A 20,235-nucleotide genomic window follows, 5' to 3' on the forward strand; every position below is an offset into this window, starting at 1 on the left:
CGCCAGATATTTGGTGTTATATTCACCTGGTACTAAGCCTCGTCTCTTTTATCCCGCTCATTGAGGTACCGGCCTCCTTAGTCTTTGTAATTTTGGTTAGAGCATGTACTGGTTTTTAAAAGAGTCTGAAGCCGACTGCCGTCTCTTCGTGATGTGCAGTCTTGACAATTAGTGTCCTTTCCTATGTTTAGTCTCGACGTCGACACTTTCGGTATATAACTCTCTACTCGCTGCAAACATTTTGACGACAATGAAGACTGACATTTGGTCCTCCCTCTTACTGAATGAGGTTTCCAGTATTATTGGTTTTTGCACTGCTAGGGCCGGTACTCACTGCGTTTTGATCGACGGCCACTGTCACCTGACTGGAAGCAAGCAACCCATCCTGTGATGATGCGCGTGGCAGCATTTCCTCTCCTTCCTCTTTTGCGTTTATTCCCATTAGTTTTCCAGGAAAGAAGTTCACCCTAGCTAGCCCTGTTAGCAGATTAAAGGTTTTAAGCATAACCAGAGCTCCGCTTACTTGAGACCGAATTCCTTCCTGGCCATGAAGAACTCGGTGTATGTTGTTTTTCGTTAGATTGGTTGGGGTTCTGTTAACATCTTTTACGGTACAAGGAGAATAATCTCCGAGCTCTTGGTTCAGTTCATCCATCCACCTGGTGTACAGAACAACCGTAACACGTCCACCTGGTTACTTCTAGGCAGCAAAACAGGAGAGAGAGCCGATAGGCCGGAAACTTTTCTCACTATCGGCGTTCCCGAACCCGATGTTAAGAAGGTTCAGGAAAAATGGGGCTGCCGGCTCTACCATGGGCTAGGGACCGTCACGTTACAAGTGTCAGCTCCTAAAACCATTGAAGGGGACATGCAGCCCCTGGCATCGATATCTGAAACGTAGATGAGGTGCCACATTTCCCAAGTAAATTTGCAAGACATTTATATACCTAATACAAGAACCGTGGGTTGTTGGTGGGACAGTCAGGGGCCTAAACTTGCAACATGCTGACCTATTGTATGCCAATAGAAGCGATCGACCCCGCACCTGGATGATGGTTGGAGACCAGGCTAACCTGGTTAACGACCTATGTGATGGCGACACCACATCGGCTAAGCTAACCATAAAAAGTCAACAGGGATATAAAGAGATACTATGGAGGTCTGCATATTTCCCCTACGACGCAGAAGACGTTCCCAGTGGAACATTCATCAGAGCTATCCAATATGCCAAAAGTAGAAGCAAGGGGTTAATAGCAGGATGTGATGTCAACGCTCACCACATATGCTGGGGAAGTTCGAACATCAATGCAAGAGGATCGAGACTACTGGAGTATCTAGTAGGAACCGATTTGCAGATCTTAAATGTGGGCAATGAACCCACTTTCTTCAACGTGGTCAGGCGAGAGGTCATCGACATCACGGTGGCATCTCCTGACATCGCGGCTCTGATCGGAGAGTGGAGAGTATCAAACGATATCACACTTTCGGATCACAGACGCATCGATTTCGGTATGGGCATGGATCCACCTCCACGCACTCCATTTCGGAATCCGAGGAAGACAGATTGGATAATGTACCAAATAGAATTGAGCGCCCGAGCCACGATCCCTGGGAAGCGCATCAAATCTATTGCTGGAATTGAGAAGACAACCCAGATGATCACAACTAGCATGAGAGAAGCTTTCGAAGAAAGCTGTCCACTCAAGATACCAAAGAAGGGTAAAACACCATGGTGGAACTCGGATTTGGCAAAGCAGAGGAGAACGACAAGGATGATCCTTTATCGTGCTCTGAAGGGTGAATCAAGCACTAGCTGGAATCGCTATAAAGAGGCACAGAAGGCTCTAAAGAAGAGCATAAGATCGGCTAAACGATCATCTTGGAGACGCTTTTGCGAAGGGACTAACTCTCTTGAGGCAACCTCAAAGCTGAAGCGGATCCTGGTCAAAAAACCTACCCAGAAACTGGGTTATTTACGTTTAGAGAATGGGAAGTACACAGAAAGCGATGAAGAAACGGCAAACCATTTGCTTGAAGTACACTTCCCAGGCAGCATCCAAAATCTAATCTTGGGGCCAGCAGGTGCATACAGCCCTCAACCGGGAGACTGGAATCTGGCATGCAAAGTAGTATCACTGGAGCGAGTGAAATGGGCACCGACCGATCAGCCTAACGTCCTTTCTGCTAAAAGGACTAGAAAACTAGTAGATCGGTTCATGAGGAATACACACATTCCTAAGTGGCCACTTCACCATAAGCAACACGCCTACCAGAAAGGCAAATCCACGGAGACAGCACTCCATGAACTTACGGCAAAAATTGAAAAGGCGATGTCCGATAAAGAATACGCCTTAGGCGCATTCATGGACATCGAAGGTGCCTTCAATTATGCCTCATTCGCGGCAATTTGTGATGTGGCACGACAGCATGGAATCGAACCGCTACTAATCAGTTGGATCCTTCACATGCTAGAGTGGAGAAAAATCCACATATCGGTCGGCCAGAAGTCTATTGAAGCAGGATGTCTCAGGGGCTGCCCAGATGGAGGGGTTCTCTCACCAGTCTTATGGCTCTTGGTAATGGATACCCTGCTGTGGCTCCTGGAGGAAAAAAAATCCAGCTGGCACAAACAGTCAAGTACTTAGGAGTACATTTTGACTCCAAGTTAACGTAGAAGCATCATATCCAGGAACAATATCAGAAATCCTGCAGATTGCTCTGGTACTGTAGGAATGCGATAGGTAAGACCTGGGGACTTTCACCCCAACGGATATGCTGGACGTATACATCCATCATAAAACCCATTTTGATGTATGCATGCATCGTCTGGTGGCCAAGACTGAACTTTGCTAACAGCAGGAAGCTGCTAACACAGATTCAGAGACTTGGTTGCCTAAGTATTACTGGAGCAATGAGTACTACGCCGACTGCGGCACTTGAAGCTATTCTAAATTTACCCCCAATTCACTTGGAGGTGAAACGGAAAGCGGCCAACCACGCATATAGGCTCGATACCATTGGGGCGTGGAAAGGCGGCCAATCAAACGGTTATGCATCTATCTGGAAATTCCTTGAAAAACATCCGGTAGCCCTGATGCCGACCGATCATATGGTTTCCAGATTCGTCTTTGAAAAAACATGCACTGTCGTAATCACCGAAAGAGAAGAATGATCGACAAGTGGCCATGAGTCTTTTCAGATTACAGACTTAATAATCTTCACCGACGGGTCAGTCATGGAGGATGGATCGGGCGCAGGGGTGTTCTCGAAGAATCCGATTATAGAACTGGCCCGACCCCTCGGAAAAATGACGAACATATTCCAGGCGGAGATATATGCCATTTCATTGACAGCAGAAGAATGTCTGCGACAAAAATGGAGGGGTCGCACCATTCGAATCTGTTCCGACAGTCCGGCGGCATTATCAGCACTAAATGGCAACAACATATCAAGCCAGTTGGTGTAGAGTGGTCATCAACTACTGCTGAAACTTGGCCGACTGAATGAAACATTCCTGATGTGGGTAATGAGGAGGCTGATAGACTGGCTCGCCGAGGGTCTGGATCCACAATGGTGGGGCCAGAACCAGCTCTTGGAGTCCGACCATCTACTGTCAAGTCTACTCTGGAGGGTGAAATTGCAAGGATTCACGCAACCGAGTGAAGAAATTTGGACTATTGCCGGCAAGCAAAAATCCTTGTGAAGGAGCCTAGGGCCACTAGAGCGGCATTTTTGTTGTCCCTTAAGAAGTGGGACATGAAAACCTTAGTAGGGCTTTTGACGGGACACTGCCCCTTAAACTACCATATGGAAAAGATTGGGGTAGTGGTTTCGGCTATGTGCAGCCAATGTGAGGAGGAGGAGAAGACGGCCCTGCAGTTTTTATGCAGCTGCCCGGCATCCTCAGATCTCAGACGAAGACACCTTGGCAAGGTTTTCTTCAATGAAGAATCTGCACACTCTCTGCCTCTGGAGAATGTTCTAAGATTCGCTAAAGCCTGCGAACACCGTAGGCGGGAAGCCATTGAATAGGCAACTACGGGGATAGTACAATGGGCCTAACAATGGCCTGAGTGCTCGGAGCTGCGGCTCCCCCCAGTTAACTAATCTAAAACTAACTCAGCCATCCACCTACCCTTCTCCTCCTTAAACATAACAAGCAGCCAAGGGAGTCGTCGTCAGCTTGATGAACCCACTGCCATACAGCCCATTACACACTTCACCTGCAAGGAAGCAGTTTTCAGCAGCGACCATAGTAGGTCGTGTGAAGACTTGTCTAATTATGGACCCTTATCGTGGCCGTCCAGAATCTGGATACCAGTGAATTATTTTTGATAATGTTGCCTGCTTATTTCATTGGTAATCGACCTATTATGACGAGAACCCCACTCAGCGGAACTGTACTGATTTCTTTATTTTTTTATGGTATTCTTATTGCATTTCATTTTTACACCATAACAACAAAAGCATCCATTATAGTAACAAGTGCACCCCCAGGCATCCACAGTCAATCTAATGCTTAATACCATGTAATTTTCTTCTCTTTTCAAATCATTACATCACATGACGACTTCGATCCAATTAGGCGTTGGTGAGTACAATCCTAGTAAAACCTAGAAAACATCATTTCATTAAAAAGCTTTTATATGTTCCCTTTGGTACCCAAACATCCCTTCCATATAGTTATAATGCGCTCATTCTATTTGCAGGCTCCCGATGGAGAAGGACAGCCAAGCACCGAAGTTGATCTCTTCATTTCAACGGAAAAAATCATGGTCCTCAACACGGACCTCAAAGAGATTATGATGGATCATGCTCTACGAACAATTTCTTACATAGCTGACATAGGAGACCTTGTCGTCCTCATGGCAAGACGCCGCTTCGTCCCCCAGGATATAGACGATGCCCCGAAACCAAACAGAACTCCAAAAATGATTTGTCACGTATTTGAAAGCGACGAAGCTCAATTCATAGCTCAATCTATTGGTCAAGCATTCCAAGTTGCCTACATGGAATTTCTCAAGGCGAATGGTATTGAGGATCACAGTTTCGTCAAGGAAATGGACTATCAGGAAGTGCTCAACAGCCAAGAGATTTTTGGCGATGAACTGGAAATTTTCGCGAAAAAGGAGCTGCAGAAAGAAGTGGTAGTACCTAAAGCTAAAGGAGAAATCCTAGGGGTGGTGATCGTTGAAAGTGGATGGGGTTCCATGCTTCCAACCGTTGTTATCGCAAACTTAATGTCAACGGGAGCTGCAGCACGTTGCGGCCAACTAAATATCGGTGACCAATTGATAGCAATCAATGGTCTCAGTTTAGTGGGCCTGCCACTGTCCACATGCCAGAACTATATAAAGAATTCTAAAAATCAAACTGTCGTCAAATTCACCGTAGTTCCGTGTGCACCTGTAGTTGAAGTTAAGATAAAACGACCCAACACTAAGTACCAGTTAGGTTTTAGTGTACAAAACGGAGTGGTAAGTTCATATCACCGATCCTGCCCTGAAACATTACATTAATTCATACCTAACCTGTTCTCTCCAGATATGCAGTCTGCTGCGAGGTGGAATTGCCGAAAGAGGAGGCGTTCGCGTTGGTCATAGGATTATAGAAATTAACAACCAAAGTGTCGTTGCGGTACCACATGAAAAAATTGTCAACCTTTTAGCCACTTCTGTCGGCGAGGTACGTAAATATCCTATGATCAAAAAGTACCGGAAATTTATAAATGACGAAAACGCGACTTGATTTTCAGGCAAATTTATTTTATCTCCTTCAAAATAACATCTATCTTAAACAACACGCGTGTGTCAACGTATCATGCACTCGTCCATGCACCGCTGGTACGCCACCAAAGATGACGTTTAGCTCCCTCGTCGTATTCTATTTTTTCCGCTTCGACTCGTGTTCGGACGATTGTTGACTTGTCTCCATGTCAAACTCGTAGACCCACGTCTCATCACCAGTAATTATGCGTTTTATGAGGGTTGGGTAATTTTTCGCTTCAGAAAGCATATTCTCACAAAATGTGTTTCGATGTTGCTTTTCCACGAAATTCAGTTTTTTGGGACCAGCCGTGTTGAGAAGCTGAACAAGGTGAGGTAAAGATGTGTGTGACCTCGTCATTGTTTCCTCAGGTCAATCAATAACCTGCATTCGAGCACATATAACATCATTCTTCTCTTCTTTTTTTTTTGTTCGGTTTTTTTATGCCTTACGGCCCTTTGGAACTTGCTGGTTTTAAATCCGGGGGATTCCTTATGGAAGGTTACTTCTTCACAATCCTCGAGATATGCGAAATTACTTTCACTTTTGTTCTTGCTTTGCTTCCAAGAGGATATCTACCGGGAGCTGGCACAGGTTGGGTCCGGTAGTTTGTTTGAGTAGATTACCGTGATACCTTACCGTCACGGCTGGAACTCGTCCATCTAATCCGGGGTGAACTTTTTGAATACATGCTAGCGACCACTTCGATGGAGGCATGTCCCGTTTTTGACCAAGCCCATTTCACCAACCCTTGGGTTCTCAGTGCCCTGCGTCCATTTGGAGCGTCGTTGAAGAGTATGCAAATACCCTGTTGACCACCATTTCCAAAACACCTGGTGTATTACTGCGAGCATATGTCATGTATAGTGTGCGACGTCGCCGATCAGAAGGTGTCCAGGTGTTAGAGCTTAAAGGTCGGTTGGGTCGCTAGAAATCGGCGTTAACGGAGAATTCAGGAAGGCCTCGATCTGGCAAAGAACGGTAGAAAACTATTGGAAGGTTGGAAGTATCTTCGCCTCGTCGAAAACCCACTTCAGGTGTTCTTTTGTATACTTGACTCCGGTCCCCCATAAGCCACTGGTATTAGATTCCACGAGACACCGTCCTTGGCCGATATTTTGGTGATTTCGTTGGTGGACGATTTAATCGCTTCTGCGAGGTCTTTCTCCATTCCAATAAAATTTGATCCATGGTCACTGCAGATCTCCCTACAAAACACTCTTCAGCTGATAAACCTCTTGAAAACAGCTAGTAACGCTTCAGTTGTTATGTCGCTAACTAGTTCCAGATGGATTGCGTTTGTTACGATGCAAACGAATAAAGCAATATCACCCTTTAGTACAGTGGTTCCACGGCCCTTTGACATCCGTGTTTTGAAAGGGCCTGCATAGTCTAAGCCACAACATGTGAAGGCATTCATCATCATCACCATCATCAACGGCGCAACAACCGATATCCGTCTAGGCCTGCCTTAATAAAAAAATCCAGACATCCCAGTTTTGCGCCGAGGTTCACCAATTCGATACTCCTAGCAGTTGTCTGGCGTCCTGGCCTACGCCATCACTCCACCTCAGGCAGGGTCTGCCTCGTCTTCTTTTTCTGCCATAGATATTGCCCTTATAGACTTTCCGGGTTGGATCATCCTCACCCATACGGATTAAGCGACCCGCCCACCCCAACCTGTTGAGCCGGATTTTATCCACCACCTGACGGTTGTGGTATGGCTAATAGATTTCGTCGTTATGTGGGCTACGGGATCGTCCATCCTCATGTAAGGGGCCAAAAATTCTTCGGAGGACTGTTCTCCCCAACGCGGCCAAAAGTTCACAATTTTTCTTATTAAGAACCCAAGTCTCCGAGGAATACATGAGGACTGGCAAGATCATTGTCTTGTACAGTAAGAGCTTTGACCCTATGGTGAGACGTTTCGAGCGGAACAGTTTTTGTAAGCTGAAATAGGCTCTGTTGGGTGCCAACCATCGTCCGCGGATTTCATCGTCGTAGCTGTTATCGGTTATGATTTTCGACCCTAGACAGGAGAACTTATCAACGGTCAAGTTGTAGTCTCCTATCTTTATTCTTCTCGTTTGACCAGTGCGGTTTGATGTTGTTGGTTGGTCGGTTTTTGGTGCTGACGTCACCATTTACTTTGTCTTGCCTTCATTGATGTGCAGCCCAAGATCTCGCGCCAATCGCCGCCTGCTCAATCTGGATGAAGGCGGTTTGTACGCCTCGGGTGGTTCTTCCCATGATGTCAATATCGTCAGCATATGCCAGTAGTTGGATGGACTTAAGAGGATCATACCCCTCGCATTTACCTCAGCATCACGGATCACTTCTTCCAGGGCCAGGTTAAAGAGGACGCATGATAGGGCATCCCCTTGTCTTAGATCGTTGGTGTTGTCGAATGGCCTTGAGAGTGATTCTACTGTTTTTATCTGGCCTCGCACTTTGGTCAAGGTCAACCTTGTCAGTCTTATCAATTTCGTCGGGATACCGAATTCTCTCATGGCCGTGTAAAGTTTTACCCTGGCTATGCTATCATAGGCGACTCTAAAGTCGATGTCCATATTCCAGCAGTTTTTCCATTGCTTGCCGTACAGAGAAAGTCTGGTCTATCGCTGATTTGTCTGAAGTGAAGTCCCTTTAGTATGGGCCAATAATGTTCTGGGCGTATGGGGCTATCCGGCCTAGCAAGATAGCGGAGAATATCCTATAGATGGTACTCGGCAACGTGATACCCCTATAATTGCTGCACTGCGTGATATACCCCTTTTTATGTCTGGGACAGATAATGCCTCTTTGCCAGTCGTCAGGCATTGATTCGCTGCCCCATACCTTGAACATCAGTTGATGAACCACTTGGTGTAATTGGTCCTCCATATTTAACCAATTCGGCTGTAATTCTATCGGCTCCTGGCGACTTATGGTTTTTAAGCCGGTGAATTACACGGACTGTTTTTTCCATGCTCGGTGGTGGCACCATTTATCCGTCGTCTTCAGTTGACGCGAACTCCAACTCAACATCAAAATGCTCAACCCATCGCTCCGATATGCCCATTCCGTCGGAAATCAAATTTCACGTTTTGTATCGCCATAATGAGCATCGAGTTGTATAAGACTTTATCCTGCTGACTTGTTGCTAAAACTTCCTCGCCTGGCGCGGCTGTTCCTTGTAATTTTTGAGTTGACAGACTTATTGTTCTCGGCCCTGGTTCTCCCAGGGTTCTTTTTTCCGTCTGTAAAGTCGTTTCTCCGCTCCACGGAATTCGTGATAACTCTCTGCGCGTGCCTGCGTTCTTTGAGAATGCAACATTACTCGGTATGCGGCATTCTTCCGTTCCGCAGCTAGCTTACATTCATTGTCAAACCAGTCGTTCCGACTTTTATTGCGGCTGGGGCCTAGTATATTTGTGGCCATATCAATGATAACGCCCTTCAGGTGGTTGTGAAAATCATTTGTTGATGTTTCACCTCCAGGACATCCGTTAGGTGTGGTTATTGCAGCATCTACTTACCCCTTATAGGTGTTACAGAGGGCTGTGTTTTGAAGGTCTACAGTATTCACTTTCACCTGATTGTCAGAGGAGATTGCAAGCGGCGTTATAAGCTCGGAGCACTATGCCAACGAGAGAGTGATTCGAGTGTATATGTTCTGACATTCATCAAGACTGAGAGCTGGCGGTGTTCGATCAACATGTGGTCAATTTGGTTGAAAGTGGTCCCGTCTGGAAAGGTCCATGTATATTTGTGAACCACCTTCCGCGTCAACCAACAACCATTTCGTGTGATACTGTTAACTGAATAATCCGCAGTCCGTTATCATTGGTATCCCTATGTAAGCTATGGGAGCCAACGTATCGCCTGAATATGAGCTCCGTCTCTACATGGCTTTCCTTTTGATTGTGTTGCTCTTCGTGTCTCCCCGCCCAACTTCCTCCCGTTCATTGTTTCTTGTGTATATGTCCCCTATGCTAGCCCTTCTCATCTGTATGAAGAATTGTTTGACAGTTTGTCTGAACTCCTTACCGTCAGATTCCCTTCCCTCCCTTTCTTCCTTTGTGGAGATTTCAACCTCCCCATGCTCAACTGGCCTAATCATCCTAGTCTTCCAACTCCTTCCAACAACCTCTCCCATTCTTCCCTCCCACTTTCTTCCTTTATGTATACTTGCTCTGCCCTGAATTTCAATACCACCAAAAACTCCTTGGGCCGCACTCTCGATCTCTTCCTTTCCAACCTCCCCGAGCGCCACCTCTCTTTATTTCCTGGCACATCCCCGTATGTAAAAACCGACGCTCACCATCCCGCGGTTGAATTTGAAGCGGAGCTCCCTCATTCAAAACCCAAAACCAAACGTACACCCACTAAGTTCAACTTCCGCAAAGCCAATTTTGACGGTCCGAACTCAGCTTTAGCGTCTTTCAACTGGGTACATATATTAAGTAATTCATCGTGTGATCAAGCTCTTAACACCTTCTACAATATCCTCTCTGATCTCCTCTCCTATTATGTCCCTTCTTCCCCTCCCTGCCTACGTTCTTACCCAACTTGGTTCACAACGGAACTTCATATTAACATTCGCTTGAAACATACACTGCGGAAGAAGTTTCGGGCTTCTAAAAATGACTCCGACCTTGCTCACTTTAAAGCTATACGATCTACTGTGAAGTCAATGATCAGAAAAGCGCGTAAAATGAGCGTCGAAGCCGCCCTTGCCCGCGGTAACTTAAAACCCTTTTGGTCTCACGCTCGCAACTTTCGTAATCCAACTCAATCTGTCCCTTCTTCTATCAGCTTCGCTGACTCCACTGCCAACTCCCCACAACAATCCTGCGACCTTCTCGGTACCTACTTCTCATCAGTGTTTTCTCCCTCGAGCCCTTCACCCTCTACACCTTTCATAACCACAGACTCCTCCGAATCACTAGCCATTCCTCTCCTTACGCCTTCCTGGGTTGAGTTCCTCATTGGTAACCTTGACCCCAATGTCGGACCTGGCCCCGATGGGCTTCCTAATCTCTTCCTCCTTAACTGTAGAAAACACATTTCCCTCCCCCTGTGTATAATCTACAACAAAAGTCTAGACGAATGCTACTTTCCCCGTCTCTGGAAAGAGGTCATTATCATTCCTATCCTCAAGAGCGGAGACCCTTCCCTTGCTGTGAACTACCGCCCTATTTCCCTTCTCTCCTCTTGCTCCAAAATCCTAGAAAGATACGTCAACGACTGGTTGACCGCGCACTTCGGTCACCTCATTGCCAAAGAGCAGCATGGTTTCGTGAGACATAGATTAACGGCTACAAATCTTCTGGTCTTTACCAACTTTGTTGCTAAACGCTTGATTCACGACAGGAGGTACATGCTGTTTATACTGATTTCTCCAAAGCCTTTGACTCCGTTGACCATTACATTCTCCTCTCTAAGCTTTCTTCGCTAGACTTCCCTCCCTCAGTCATCTCCTGGCTTTCCTCCTATCTCTCATACCGTTCCTGCAAAGTTTCTTTTCATGGTCACTCATCTGGTTCCTTCTCTCCTTCCTCTGGTGTTCCCCAAGGCTCTACACTTGGCCCCCTACTCTTCCTGTTTTTTATCAATGACCTCGCCTCCATCGTCACCTGTCCGTATTTGCTTTACGCAGACGACCTTAAATTCGTTGCCTCTGTTTCGTCTCCATTGGACTGTGCTCTCTTACAATCCAACCTTGATAATTTAGCCCGTTGGTGTTCGGTCAACAAGCTAACACTGAATGTCAACAAATGCCACTGGATGCGCTATTCCCTTAAACCCTCCCCATCATCCTTTTCCTATTCTCTCAGTGGTCAACCCCTTTCACTACTGACCTCCTTCCAAGACCTGGGTATAATATTCGACGATAAACTTCATTTCAATTCCCACTTCGTTGACATCATCAATAGAGTTTCCAAAATGTCTGGTTTTATCCTACGTTCCTCGTCCGACTTTACCTCAATCCAGCCCTCCTTAACACTCTTCAATTCCCTTGTCAAAAACATCCTTGAATATTGCTGTGTAGTCTGGTCCCCCTACCGCATTCGTGACGGCTGCGCTCTTGAAGCTGTACAACGCAAATTCGCCCGGACCCTCTTTTACAAAAAGACCCTTCCACGGGTTGATTATCCGTCACGACTCCGCACCCTCAATCTCCCCTCCCTACAGCAACGCCGTATCTTCCTTGATATGTGTACTCTTTTCAAACTCTGCAATGGTCTGATGGACTGCTCCGCCAACTCGGATATTACTTTCCGTATCGCCTCGTCTCATTACACACGTAATGCGGACATTTTTGATGTACCCTTCGCCGAGCTCGAGATTTACTTTCACTCTCCGATCCCGAGGTTTTGCCGGTCCTACAATGCCCTACAGCTTGGTTCCTTTGACTCTATGTCCCTCTCTAGCTTTAAGCGCAAAATATGCCATTTACTTGCTCCTTCCTCTGAGGACAATATGTAATAAGAAATTTGCTTTCTGTGTATTGTCCTCATTAAATAAATAAATAAAATAAATGACTGCTGAAATTTTCAACTATGATTTTGATATCATACTTGGGACAGGCTTTGAGGGTCCGCTCAGCTGCTTCGTAGAAGGTGTCGTTCTCCGATTCTGCAGCCTCCTCTGTAGGGCGTGAACGTTAATGAGGTTTATATTTCTAAATTTGCCTCTCCCTTATGTTTTCAAAGCCCACAACAGCAGGTTTCATTTTTTGGCAGCCTGGGGAACCTACTCCAAGCACCTGGTTTACTAGATGGCCCCTATAATATATGGTGAAGTGGGTCTTCTCCAGGAAACCGGTCCCTGTCGAGCGCATATCTTGTAACGCTATTACATCAGCCTTATATTGGGGCAGGGTATCGACTAGCTGCTCAGCAGCATTCGATCTGTACAGGGAGTGCATTTTCCATGAGGAAACGCGCAAATCATTGTTCCGTTTTCGTTGGGGGGTTCGTCGTTGTAAAATCCATCCTGTACGAGGCTCCTTTCGTGGGTTCGAAACTTCGGTTTTCCGTGCAGGGTTGTCAACCGTACCAAACCCCCAACCTGGAGGACTAGTTGGTACAATTTGTCCCGCCTTCATCCTTCTCCGTCTGCAGTTTTTCATTAAGAAAGAACTCCCAGCAATCACCACGTGGAGGTAGAGATAGCGTTTGGTAGTAGAGCTGTTGGTTTTGGTTCAGCAGGCAACCTTCAACCAACTCGTCGCATTCTGTTTTTTTTCGGTTCGGCACTTAGGAGATTGCTGACTTGTCTCCATGTTAAACTCTTGGGCCCACATATGATCGCTCATAATTATGCGTTTCATGAAAATGTCCTCACAAAATGTCTTTCAATGTTATTTTTACACGAAATTCGGCTCTTTTAGGACTAGCCCGGATGTACTGAGCGGTTCCATATGCAATGCCAAATTCACTAGCAATCTCTCTTAGGCTGGTATGACGATTTTCGTGCACCATTTTCCTCATCCTTTCGACGTTTTCTTCGGTATTTGATGTGGATAGGTGCCCGGAACGAGTAGTCTCTCCAAAGGCTTTTTGCAAAATTTTTAATACATCAGCACATGAAATTTCATTAGCAACACAAAATTTTAAACAAACTTCTTGCTCAACAAATCTATCCATATTAAAATGCGACAAAAGGTGAAAGACGCCAGGTAGATATTACACTAATGATGCATTGGAGCTAAAATGCTGACATCTACGTCATTTAAGGTAGTACCAGCTTAAAAAAAACGAAAATAACGGATTCTGCCATGCAGATTTCAAATTTATTTATTGAGCAAAGAAAAGAAATACATGTGCGGTACAAAAGAAATAATAACTTAAAAGCTCAAGCGTGACTAATTAACGCTAACCTACGGAGATATCCGGCCTAGCCGGTTACATAGTATCAAGTGAAAAAGTGGTGCATGTCAGTGCTCATTTGACATAACATGTGCTAAACCTAAGAATAATTTATAACTTACAACTAAACAAACTAAACAAACATAACACAAAATAGTACTCCGTACTGGGAAACGGCGAAAAGGGAGTTTTTTAGGCACTGGTGGACAGGACTGATTAACGGAATTGGAGTAAAGCGCAGTCCTTTCTCAATGGTGGTAGCATTCTGAGAAAGGGCTACCTTCTACTCGATTTGGGCCTGTGCGAGGACAGTGACCCAAGGCTGGAGGGATGAAAAAGACTGTGGGATTGCGGGGCATGTATTGTGGGGCTTAATTGGTAGAAGGAGGGACGGTAATTTAGGGAAGAAATTAATGCTTGGAGGTATTACATTATGTACAGGCTAATTAGTGTCTATTGTCTTAATCTGGACTAAGTAAAGAAAAAATAATAGAAGGTGATCTACACCTGCGCGGGGATTGACTGCCAAAACATTGGACTTACGCGTTTAACCTCTGTGGAAGTCCGGGGAGGAGCTTTGATAAAAGGAGGGGATGAAGGAGGGAGGAGAGGCGTGATGGTTGAGAGGAGAGTTACTGTCCGAGAGGAGAGTTACTGTCCGAGAGGAAAGTCAGCCCTGACACGTGGTACCTCTGCTCGCGTAATAGTGCATTGCGTTTAGCGAGATTTTTTATCAGCGGGTTAGGTTGGGACAGCCACTTTTTCAGTCTGGCGCGCGACAACTTGATCATGTGCGGAATTATGGGGCAAACTCCGGAAAGATCGTACAGAAGAGAGTTTTGGTGAAATTTTAGGTTTGGCCTTCTGCATTTGGCCGTGCATTTCCTGAGTATCGTACTTTCAAAGCGTTGGAGGTCTTCTGCTACGTTCGGCGACATAGTAGCCCATGCTGGGAAACCGTAGGTCAGGATTGGACGAATGAGAGTTTTGTATAAAAGGGTTTTGGTGGCAGGGAACAGGGCCCGGGATGAGAGGAGGTTTTTTAAGGCAGCTGAGGCCTTAGAGGCCTTGGCAATAGCAGATCTGACGTGAGGGTTGGATTTGAGTTTGTTGTTGAGGGAGATTCCCAGGTATTTAATATTTGATTTCGGCTTGAGTGTGTGGTTAGCAATGCGTAAATACAGGTTTTTGCTTTCTGGTACTGTGCGCCAGTGGCATTTCCCACTGGGGTTTCTAAAGCAAATAACCTCAGGCTTAAGGGAATTATTGGTAAGAGCCCACCGGTTGAAATAAGCGATGAACCTATTGGTTAGGACATTGAGAGAGAGGGAGGCTATTGAGGGCCTGAGACCACTCGCATATAGGATGGTGTCATCCGCGAAAAGGATCCCTCCTGATGCGGGAGGACCATTGTCGTTGAGGGAAGTGGGCGAGACAAGGGCTGCCTGAGTTGCCGTTGTCGTGGGGGATAAGTTTACGGGAGGGAGGGGAATATCGTGGAGGAAGATGTAAAAAAGTTTGGAGCCTAGAATAGATCCCTAAGGGACTCCTGAATTTACCGGGAAGTCGCTGGAGCGTAGTCCATCGAAACGCACGTGGTAAGTTCTGTTGGAGATGAAGTCTGCGAGAATTCTGAATAAGGGGAGGGGACAATTGGATTGGATTAGTTTGTAGAGCAATCCCTCTTTCCAAACAGAATCAAACGCCTTTTCAAGGTCTAAGGCCCAGGCTACGGTGCAATGCCTGTTTTCCAGTTGATTGAGGATATGGTCTTGCAGGTACATGATTGCCTGCTCGGTGGATCTGAGGTTTTCGAAGCCGAATTGGTTAAGTGGAATGATGGCGGAGTAGTGTCTGTTGAGGTGACTTAGTAGGATACGTTCGAAGATTTTTCCAATATTGGAAAGAAGAGAGATGGGCCTCATATCTTTGAGATCGCCCGAGCACTCCTTCTTAGGGATAGGTATGAGGAGGGCGGATTTCCAAGATACCGGGAAGTGGCTGTTGTTCAAGCAGTTGTTGAAGAGGATGGCGAGCCGATCACTGATGGTAGGCGCACACTTCCGCAGAACAAAGTTCGAGATGCCATCGGGGCCCGAAGATTTTTTATTGTTGCACCGGGAGATTGAAAGTTCGACTTCTTCTAGGGAGGTCCGGATAACCAAATGTTATAAACTTCTCCTCTAGGAATTTGCACAAAGTTCTTGTGGTTGCAGCATAAAGTACATCTGCTTCTACCCACTTTGATAAAGCATCAACAAGCACAATCCACATTTTTCCTTCGAAGGGACCTGTAAAGTCCACATGCAGTCGTTGCCAACAATGCTCTGGCAGGGACCAAAAGTAGATTGGCAGTTCAGATTGTTTTGGGCGTTGCCGTTGACATGCCATGCATGACTTCACTGTATGTTCCACGTCCTTGTCGATGTTCGGCCACCATACATAGTACCTCGCTAACGCACGCATAGAGCCAATGCCTGGATACCCTCTATGAAGATGCCTCAATGTTACTTCTTGAAGATTATCGGGCACGATAATTCGTCCTTGCCACATCAACATACCGTTTTCGTATGATAGTTCCTCCCGTTTGTCGTAGTATGGTTTCAGCTCGTTGTTGATACACTTCGTGTCTGGCCAGTGACGCTCAATTAACTCAATTACTCGTCGTAATATTAGGTTATGTTTCGTCTGCTTCCTAAGTTCCTGTTCTGTTAGTACAATATCATCAAGCTTCCGTGTTTGAATTACCGCATAAATTTTATGAATCTTCTGCGCTTCCTCCGAAATTCGCTTCATGTACGTTTGGTAAGCGTGATAAGCAATCAGCTAGAATATTGTATTTGCCTTGACGATACTGTATATCGTAATTGTATGCACCTAACATTAGTGCCCATCTCGTCAGACGGTTGTTTACGATTTTTTGCAAATTTCGTTTGTCTCCCAACAGGTGTTGAAGCGGCTTATGATCCGTAATTAATGTAAACTTTGTCCCACGTAAATATGGATCAAATTTCTTCACGGCGAAAAATATTGCTAATGCCTCCTTGTCAATGGTAGCGTATTTTTGTTCTGCTTCGTTCAATTTTCGTGACGCGTAGGCGATAGGTAACTCGTTGTTAGCCTCGTCCTGATGATATAAAACAGCACCAAGGCCTACGTCGGATGCGTCTGTTGCCAAATAAAGCGGTTTTGTGTGATCGTAAGGAGTTAGATGACGGGCGCTAGCTATCATATGTCTAACATTATCAAATTATTTCTGTTCCTTTATTGACCATCGCCATTGCGACTTTGTACCAGTTAATGCGTGTAGTTCGGAACATGCTCCATGTAAGTTGGGTATAAATTTCTCGTAAAAATTGACCAATCATTGTTAGTGGGTATTGCAGCATTTTTGATTGCTATCAGCTTGTCTTCCACTGGATAGATCCCTTTTCGGTTGAATTGATGGCCCAAATAGTCAATACTGTCTTGAAAAAAGCTACATTTGTTCTTTTCGATACGAAAACCAGCTTCACGCAGACGTTTAAAAACTTCTCTTAATGATCTTAGATGGCTATCTTCATCTGGACCTGTAATGCCTATGTCGTCGAAATAGATTGCAACGTTGGGTATGCCAGCAAGTAGATTTTCCATATAATTTTGAAATGTTCCGGGTGCACTCGATATACCAGGAGTCATACGGTTATACTGAAAATAACCTTTGTGTGTGGATATGATTAGGTATTTTCTTGACTCTGGACTAATCTCGAATTGTAGATAAGCATCGCGTAGATCTAATTTCGTGTACTTCTCACCCTTGGCAAGCTGCTGACGGATGTTTTCGAATGTTGGTACTGGATGTCGTATTGTTACTAGTGCTGGATTCAGTGTAACACGAAAATCACCACAAATACGTATATTTCCGTTTCGTTTAACCACGTTGACAGTGGGTGTTGCCCATTCGATCGGTGTTTCGTTGGGGTCAACAGGTGAGATAATTCCAAGCTGCTGTAACCTTTCAAGTTCGAATTCCACGCTTTTTTGAATTCCGAATCGGACTGGCCTGGCTGGAATATGTATTGGTGTTGCTGTTTCCTTTACGTGAATTTTAACTTGGTAGTTATTTATTTTTCCCAGTCCTTCTTCGAATAGCTGCTTGTTCTCTTCCAATATGTCATTTAACTTCTGATGCAGTGGTTTCGTTGTCGGCTGCACGTGGTTGTTGACACGATCTACGTTGTACACTGGTTCGGGCAGTGGCAAATTGAAGGCTTCATTCCACTCTAAGCCAAATAACATTGGATTCGCGTTGTCCACCACGATCGCGTTCGCTTGTTCAGCGTCACTGTCACTGTAGCTTCCCCTTGGCAAGGTAAATCGAAATTGCCATAAGCCCGTAGTTTTGGCTTCCCTTTAAGCGTTGGTGATCCGATCTGTTTCCAAAAATCTGTACTTATAATGGAAACTGACGCGCCCGGATCCCAGTCCATCGTACACGTGACACCGTTTATCTTAACGTCAATGTTTCTTTTCTTGGCAATGGCACTCATTACTTTAAAAACTTGCTCACAACTCGAAATAGATGTATCACTATTTTTTACGTTATAAATACGCTGTTGTTTCTTTTTGTCTCTCGCGATCAATTTAGCTCTGCCTTTTCTTATACAGCACGACCCGTAATGTCCACGTTTGCCACACGCTTCACAATTGTGATTCGCCGCCTTGCAGTTGTCTTTTGAATGTCTTTCACGCGCACCACATCTTAAACATTGTTCTTCCGACAAAATTCGGATCCGCTTACCGATTTTCGAACGACGTTTTACTATCTTTTTCACTTCCGCGCATTCACTTTCTACAATGTCTTTTTCCGCCAACTCTCTTGATAGCGCTATTTTGAAAACTTCCGCGAACGACACTTCGTTTTCTATGCCTTCAATATCATCGAATGTTTCTAGCTCTGGCCACCTTTGTTTCAATTCCACTTCAAGTCGGGGATGGTTGAGACCCGTTGCAAACCGATCACGTAATTGACGTTCTAGCATGTCGCCGTCGTAGCCACAATCGCGACTTATGTCTTTTAGCCTGTTCGCGTAAGATTCGAATGACTCATCTTTTTTCCTCACACAATTCCAAAAGTTCATTAGAGCTTTGAAGCGCGTGGTTTTTCGTTCAAAAAGCTTCACGAATTTTTCCGCGATTTCCGTGTAAGTCAGGTTTTCAAATTTTTTCTTTGCATCCGCAAATGCAATTTTTAATTCACGATAGGTTTCCGGCTTTAGACATGATACGAATAATTCTCTTTTCGAACTTATATCATCCTCGATTCCCCACATGTGGCACTGGGCTTCAAAATAATCTACGAAAACACTAGCCGTTGTAACGCCATCATATTTCTCACATTTAAAGTTTTTTAGGATGTTTTGTTTTTTTACCTCTGTAGAGATGTTTTCTCTACCAATCGTCACGGTAGCGAAATTTTCAAGAATTTTTACGATGGCGGTTTGTTGCTCCGCCTGCACACGTAAAAATTCGGCAAACTGTGTGGCGTCCATATTTAACTCGCGCTCGGAAAAACGAAAAACACGACCGTCCTCGTCGCCAGTATGTTGTGGAATCATATTTATTTGAAAAAATATTTGACAGTTGAATGTATATTTAATACAGTTGTAGTAAACTTAATTGTTAATTCACACTATGTATTACATTTAATGGTTAGTTCACACTGTTACACACGGTTCGTTTAAATTAAAAATTTCCAGGACTTTTTGATCATAGGGGATTATCTGTCCCATTTATGGTTTGTTTGACTATTTTCTTCATTCCTTTGCAGATATTAATGAAAACAATGCCAACGTCGATGTTTCGTCTTCTCACAGGACAGGAAAACCCGATTTATATTTAAATTTTCCAACACAGCTGTTAAGTGAAGATAACAATAAGGAATCTTTCGAGTATGGTTTAAGCTGCACTTCCAGTTACCGGTTGTTTTGATGCCTTGAACTAAACTCATTTTTCACCAATTTAGATAACTGAAAACAAATTCCAGCTAGAGAAATTATCATTAACCAACACCTATCGCTTAGCAAATTATAATAATGGACAGTTTTGCAAAAATTGCTATAGATTCACGCATAACCACTTGAAGAATTCAAATTTAATCACCACGTTCCATATTCAGTAACACAAAAGATATTTCTCAGAGTAGAGGTCTTGCATCCATTGGTTAGTTAATTCGGCTTCACTTCCAGAAAAAGCACATCAAATTACTTCGAAACTAGGAGAATTCGCCTTACAAGAAAGTTCTAACTCTCACGAGACTATCTCCAATCTATCAAAACTTCCATAACTGAAAGTACGACTTAGACCAAGTGATAATATATAAATTTATTTTAAGTACATCGCTTACACAATCAAATCTCATCTAAACAAAACCAAAGAGACACATATAAGGCATTAATATATAATTTCAAATAGCTAAATAGTTTGAGAAGAAGAGCGTACGCAAAAAAAAAAAGATTATATCCAAACAATAGTATCTTACGCAAATCGTCCTCCTGCTGCAACGTATTTTAGGCTAGTTTTGATATTCAACTAAACAAAGACAAAATCGACCGCCTCTCACAAACCTAATCAT

At 44.6% G+C, this 20,235-nt stretch overlaps 1 protein-coding gene across 11 annotated transcripts in view; it reads left to right on the forward strand.

Moving 5' to 3' along the window:
* Nucleotides 1-19,552, forward strand: part of LOC119657601 — a 136,742-nt gene extending 117,190 nt beyond the window's left edge. For 10 of the 11 annotated variants that reach the window (XM_038064600.1, XM_038064589.1, XM_038064590.1 and 7 more), the window contains 4 exons: nucleotides 4,586-4,591; nucleotides 4,710-5,477; nucleotides 5,545-5,685; nucleotides 19,432-19,552. In XM_038064600.1, the coding sequence (XP_037920528.1) occupies nucleotides 4,586-4,591; nucleotides 4,710-5,477; nucleotides 5,545-5,685; nucleotides 19,432-19,503 (987 nt within the window). In that variant the 3' untranslated portion in view covers nucleotides 19,504-19,552. The remainder of the gene's footprint in view (nucleotides 1-4,585; nucleotides 4,592-4,709; nucleotides 5,478-5,544; nucleotides 5,686-19,431) is intronic. The other variant, XM_038064599.1, reaches the window with a different exon arrangement.
* Nucleotides 19,553-20,235: the final 683 nt, after the last annotated feature.

The sequence above is a fragment of the Hermetia illucens genome, chromosome 5 (assembly GCF_905115235.1).
Source record: "Hermetia illucens chromosome 5, iHerIll2.2.curated.20191125, whole genome shotgun sequence".
Classification (NCBI taxonomy): domain Eukaryota; kingdom Metazoa; phylum Arthropoda; class Insecta; order Diptera; family Stratiomyidae; genus Hermetia; species Hermetia illucens.